At 50.6% G+C, this 6,515-nt stretch overlaps 1 protein-coding gene across 1 annotated transcript; it reads left to right on the forward strand.

Annotated features, from left to right (window-relative positions):
- The first annotated feature begins 2,639 nt into the window (after positions 1-2,639).
- LOC135919887 (protein snail homolog Sna-like) lies at positions 2,640-6,009 on the forward strand. The gene is made up of 2 exons (XM_065453882.1): positions 2,640-2,954; positions 3,795-6,009. Exons 1-2 carry the CDS (start codon positions 2,762-2,764, stop codon positions 4,667-4,669), a joined length of 1,068 nt encoding a protein of 355 aa, XP_065309954.1. The 5' UTR covers positions 2,640-2,761; the 3' UTR covers positions 4,670-6,009.
- The last annotated feature ends 506 nt before the right edge of the window (positions 6,010-6,515 follow it).

Here is a 6,515-nt window from a genome sequence, read left to right on the forward strand (position 1 = left end):
GGGTCGCAAGGACCAAGTGTGGATAAAGAGCGTCATGCAGTCCAGTGTTAATGGTGAGAAGGCTGTATATTATTCGCAAACTTCGATTCGCTTCTGGTACTATTATATTCGTAATCTATTCAGTTTATAAAAGTAGTGTTTGCACAACCCTGTAATCATTGCTGTGCTTAAAGAAGTGAGCTTGGGGAAGTTTGAAGTAGTGTTGTAGCCGATGAGTAGGCGGAAACCAGTGGCGCAGCCGGGAATCTTTTTTGGTGGCAAGGGTTGTGGTCACGTTATAGTCACAAGCACTAATATAGCCCAGTTGCCCTCAAGAAGTGTGTTGGGGCTTTTGTAGGCCTTGTCCGCATATAATATATACTGTAGTTCTACGGCCAAGGTAGCAAGAACAGAACGTCCCCCCACCCCCTCCCGTAATAATAAACTTTATCGTACACGTATAGCTGAAAGCGCACCTATATATGTATTAGAGGGGGCGCCCCCTAACTAACGAGTGGTTTCAGCGCACGGTACGAATAGAAATCAAGGAAGCTTAACCAACAAGCCCTTACAAATTTTTTAATACAAAGTACATAGACAGTCTATAGACGTCTATAGACTGTCTATACACTTTCTATAAAAAATTTTCTAAGGGAGTATACAGTATATAGGAGCCTTGCACCCGTTCAGAACAAATTTGACCGAATGCGACAAGGCCATTGTCGTGTGACTTTGCTGTCGCCCCCTCTGCCCACTATAGGGTATCTGTTCTGTGATCGGTAATTCGGTAATAAGCCATCACGCCCCGATGGCGGATTGAATGAGCCCACAGTGCGACAATGTAATCGAAGTATTAGGATTTGAACCTCCAGTGGCGTTGCTAAAAATGTTTTATTTATATTAAACGCGCGCGGGGGACCTCCCCTCTTGCTGGTGACCATGTGGAGAGGAAGTGGAAAGGGAAGGGAAATTGGACATGGCAAGTTCAAATTGCGCGCACGAAGACGAGGTATCCTTGAGGTATCCTATATGGAGAGATTCCAGGGCTGGTATAATGTAATGACTCTTTTCGAGTGCTATTCCATTTTGCACTTCGTCTGTGGTCCGAGCGGTGCTTTGCCCACGTTATCACCGGGACTGGCCGGCCGTGAACGGTGGATGATAAGAAAGGAATAGAATCGGGCGAGAGGAATCCTTATAATATATACGGGCCCTAGGGATTATTTTTTTGTTGGCTCCTCTTGGATTCGTCCATTGCTGGAAAGCAAATGCACAGCACCCTCGTTCGTTCCCACGGTGGCGTCGCTTGTAGGAGTATAGCGTGATCGTTCTTCGGCTGTTAAAGGGGAGCACAGATGCCTTTGTTTAAGATTGAATTACTTCACATTTCAAAATTTCTAAGAAATATTGTTCTAAGGGAAAGTTCTAAGAAAGATTGAAAAGTAAGATTGAGAAGTTCTAAACGCTTTTGTGGTTATGCACGTTAAGATAACGTGCTGGATATTCCGTCTCTCTCTCTATTTGGGCTTTAACTGGAGCGCTTTCGTTCTTTCTCAAATAAAGTTACTCTCCAGTGTCTAATCAGCATTATTAAACCAGGGGTGAACGGCGCTTTCCCCCGTATGTTTATACATGTGGTCATAAATATGTGAAATAACTAAAGTGCGCAGTAACAAATTTATAACTGACAAACGACACACACATATCGGTAGCAATGGCAGGAAGATTTTCTTTGCTTTTTTTGTAAGACATCCAGAGTGCCTATGCACTAAATAACTGAACACACCTTGATACTCAGCAGTCGGGCTGTGCTAAATGTTGAGTTCAGGTATGTTTGCAGCGTAAGCAATGCGACAGAACTACTGCGTCCATTTGGTCGAGGCGAAAGATGTAATCACTTGCTCACATGAGTGAATAAGTGACGAAGCATCGCCTTTACCAACTACTGGCCTCAACTGCACGCGGTTTCAGCACCTGGTAATTGTGAACATCGTTTTAAACCGTGGTAGGGTGCAGCCGGTGCGTTTTCCTTTCGCAAACGAAAGCGTTGAGATCGCGTTCTGGAAGGTTGACGTACTCCGCGGCACTTGCCGAGCGAGAGGGAGGAGCACGCGCTCTCCCCGAGTGTCCCCACGGCGGGCGCGTGCCGCGCATGTCGGGGCTGCCCCTGTAGCCGGCCAGCGCTGTGCGTGCCGCGGAGGCGTCGCGTATCATTAACGATCCCTCAGATGCGCCGACGCGCTACGGGCGGCATGAAAGGCGCGCTGCAGGGAAGCGACAGAGTGGCTCCATCTCGAACACGAGCCCCAAGAACGAGCCGCTGGAGCGGCCAATAAGCTCGGGACGTTCGCTAATCGTGCCTTAGCGCAAGCCAACTGCACAGCGTCATTGGTCGATCCAGCGCGCTTCCCATTGGCGGTTGGCCCGGCGGCAGGGAGCGGGGGGAAGGGGAGCGACGGAAGCGCTTTTATTTATAAAGCTTCCCGCTCTTGCGTCGGTTTTGCTTTGCTTTTGCGTATATGGGGAGCGGTTTGGCAGGGCCGGTGGGTGAGGGCGACGGCGGAAGGAAAGAGAGGGGCACCACTTCCTTCACCTGCCCCTCGGGGACCTTCAAAGAGCACTGCCAGTGGCGCTTGCGGCCAGACTCGCTTGCGCGCTTCGTGCCGGAAGGTTCGCCTCGTCGCTCGTTGCGGTCTTCATGACGACACGGTGGCCGCTGCTGTAGACGACGCACGCTGCCAGACTCGGATTACCTGTCTTCACCGCGCTCAAAACTAACAAGATGCCGCGTTCGTTCCTCATCAAGAAGCACGTCAACGCGGGAGCTACGGCCGTGTCGCGGCCTGTAGCCGTTGTCAAGAGGCCCTGGCTGGACGAGATTTCGCACGAAGCTGAGGACCTCAGCACGTCGCCCCCGCCAGTAGTGCGGGTGCCTATGGCGTTGTCACCGGCGCTCTCCGATGGCTGCGTACCAGGTAGGGAAAATTTACCTAACTGATTCTACGTACGCTCATTGCTATTCGACTTTGCGTTTCAAAACCTCATAGTGTGTGTAGAACCGGGAGGCCTTCGTTAAGTTGTGCGTTCTGGCCACGCATGAACTTAGCGTTAGCATCTTCCTAAAGATTAAGACTAGTGGTAACACCGGCGTTGCTTTTAGTACTGAAACAGGGTATGGTATTTTTGCTCACTATCCTGGAAAAAATGGTACGCGGCGGGGTTTACCGACTGTGACTGACAATCACAGACGGTAGCTGCGCCGCAAGACATCAAAGGGTAGAAGAGAAGCATGCGCCCTGATAAGTGGTTGGGACATTTCTAGTTGTCCATAAATCACAGCAGTGTTTGCCCACCATGGTTGAGCCGCGCGTTGGATAAGCAGGTGTCCGATAACAAGGCCTGCGAACCACACCGCAAAGACAACTGTCGGTTGCGGAGTTGTTGATAAGCTGCCGTCGTCAACAGGCTTGCACCTGGTTTTTAACGGTTGGTCGGTTATCGATGAGAAGCCATGTGCGACTATCGTGGTTCTGTCACTATGTGTTACAAGTGAGATATCCTACTGTCAAACACGCTAATGCAAACACTGGATCGCAGAAGCCGAGTATTGCTTCCAGCTGCCAAAACTGAGATAAACGGTTATGCATGCTTCAAATTGATTGACGTGACAATTTTTAGAAGCGCAGCCTTCCTATGTAGACATTCTTATGATTCTCTGGAGAGCGCCGCATCTGCCTTTAAGGGCCGATGCGACACTGCCAGATGAGGCCGTTAAGGACTGTGCATGAGCTGATGAGAATTCGATCTCCTTCCAGATATCGCGCGGCCATTCGACCTCAGCCTAAAGGCGAGAAAATCGAGCGGGAGGTCCGAGTACCCTTCCATTCACCGGCCCGTTGCCCTGACACCGCCACCGGGAGTGGCCCTCATCGCCCCCAAGGGTGACCGGACCATGGACTGGCCGCACCAGCCTGCGTACCTGGCGCACAGCTACATGCCGCTCACGCTCTACCCTGTGGCAGCCGCGAGCGACTACTACGCGCCCATGGTTCCTCCACCTCTAGTGGCTGGCCACCCGCTGACGCCACGCGATCTGGCCAAGCAGAGCCCACCCCAGCGAGACGCCGTGGTTCCCTCGTGGTCGTCTGGCGTCTCCTCTTCTTCTTCGGACGAAAAGGAGTCGCGTGGCTCGCCAGCGCCCCCTGAGCGGCCCCGGAGGCGGCCCGAGAACGCACCACGCTACCCTTGCACTGGCTGCAACCGCAGCTACTCCACCTACAGCGGCCTGTCCAAGCACCGGCAGTTCCATTGCTCCGCCACCACGAGCAAGTCCTTCTCGTGCAAATACTGCGAGAAGGACTACTCGTCGCTGGGCGCGCTCAAGATGCACATCCGCACGCACACGCTTCCCTGCAAGTGCAAGCTGTGCGGCAAAGCCTTCTCGCGACCCTGGCTTCTCCAGGGCCACATAAGGACGCACACCGGAGAGAAGCCGTTCGCCTGCCCACACTGCAGCCGAGCCTTCGCCGACCGCTCAAACCTCCGCGCCCACTTGCAGACGCATTCGGACATTAAGAAGTACAGCTGCAAGTCATGTAGCCGTACTTTCTCGCGCATGTCCTTGTTGCTCAAGCACGAAGATGGTGGCTGCCCCGCCGCGGCGCTCAACCGCAGTCAGCCTAAGCCCTAGGTGCACTCCGTTGGGGCATTATTTATGACATGTACAGACTCTAGTCGCGTCCTGTTCGCAGGCCTTGGACAGTAGAAACGGCCCGGCAAGTTCCATGTCGCGGGTCGTCCCGTATTTATTTGAACACATTCTTTCCTTCGCTACGATTCTCGATTCCTTGTTCTCTTGCAAAGGGCAAGAGTAACTGCCATTCATTGCCAAAGATTGTTACCATCAGAACAGCTCGTCAGTTAGTATGCATTGTCCGCTAAGGGAACAATTAGGCAAACCTGTTTGCGGATATCGATACTTAAGGCGTGCCCTGTCAGCATCAACGAAGCCTCTTCGCGGTTTCACTCAGGCCTGGCAAATACCGATGAAGATCAATGCCGCATGCATGAGTTCCCGAAAGGAGGCGCAGTACTTTTTGTCCGTCCCTTTAGTCAATTGAGCGCACATCTGCCAGCGCTGTAACTCAATGCCTGTTGGCGGCTGTACAGTTGAATTCACAAAGCTTTTCGTTCGTAAGAACGGCTTATCATTATTCGACTAATATGATCGCTCTCATGATTCGCCGCTGCCTGTTCTAAGGACAGATCCTGCGTACGAACTGCTTTGTGGATACGGACCCAGGGGCCGAATTCACGTAGCTTTTCGTTCGTAACAAATTTCATGGGCTGGCCGCCTACGCTAATATGTTCGCTGCCAAGTTCGGCCAGCGGCTGTTCTTTAGGGCAAATCTAGCGTACGAACCGCTTTGTGAATACAGGCTCAGGTGTTTGCGGACGAAGCCTTGAGCGCTGCGGGTAAGCTGTACGGGCTTTGTTCGTGTCTCAAAGTGCCATGTTTTTTTTTTCTTCTTTCTTTTTTTTTGTACCTGGTAAGGAACGAGCGTAGGAGGGGTACATTCAGGCATTTGCTGTTTATAGGTGCATGAGAGGTCCAGTTCTCAGCCTGTGTCTCGCATGTCTCAAACTGAGCATGCAGCAGCTTTAGCACCGATCATCTTTTTTCTTTTCTCAGTGAAAGTAAGAGCTCACTTCAAACTGTACATACAATATGCTCACCCATATTTTGTCATCCGGTTAGGACTAGTCATGAATTTCGTTTTCTAATTCTGAAACGTAAACAAGACACGATATCTTTCCTCCCGAAAGGGAATCAGCCTTCTCATTATCATATGCCTGTGGCGGAGCACTGTTGCCATTTCCATTGTACCGTGCACCGTCACGACAGTTGCCATTTCTAGTTATGACTGTTGACACAGCACCCACAGTGACTTCCATATGTATGTGTTTGTTACACAGATTTGTTGATTGACCTTGAAAAAAAGAAATGTCATGTTCATATTGCCATACAGCTTAGAAAGCAATAAACTACTTTTTAACTTTACAATATGGTTTACATGTGCTTTCATTGTCATTTATTTCGTTTACTAGACAACATAAGGGTGAGGCAATCGCCTTCGCATTACTCCTGACCGGCGGGCTTGAGGAACTACGGCCGCGCAAGAACGGGGATAAAAGAATACACGCTCAGACACACTGTACAAAGCACCGTGTGTGTCTACTCGTGTCGTTTTTTGTCCCTGTTGTGTGCACTTTCCCTCAAGGTTATCACTGATTCACTAAAAATAAGCCACTCTTGCCACACTGGTTGACATCTTCTGATGCCGCTTGGTGGTGGAGGGACTTCATTTACTGAAATGCAGAGACGCTCGTCTGAAGCCATGTACTCTACGATGGGGACAAGGGGGTACGTAATAGGTCAATATAGACCATAAGCATGGAATCTGACTAACGCTAGGTGTCGCATTTTATCTTTCGCACGGTTTCGTATTGCCATAAAGTTGCTAAAGTGAAAAAAT

The sequence above is a fragment of the Dermacentor albipictus genome, chromosome 1 (assembly GCF_038994185.2).
Source record: "Dermacentor albipictus isolate Rhodes 1998 colony chromosome 1, USDA_Dalb.pri_finalv2, whole genome shotgun sequence".
NCBI lineage: Eukaryota > Metazoa > Arthropoda > Arachnida > Ixodida > Ixodidae > Dermacentor > Dermacentor albipictus.

Bases quoted from the DNA above. Each gene is read 5' to 3' on its own strand.
- LOC135919887 (XM_065453882.1), top strand. From the start codon at position 2,762: ATGCCGCGTTCGTTCCTCATCAAGAAGCACGTCAACGCGGGAGCTACG. The intron at 2,955-3,794 runs GTAGGGAAAATT...ATCTCCTTCCAG, and splicing joins CTCCGATGGCTGCGTACCAG to ATATCGCGCGGCCATTCGAC.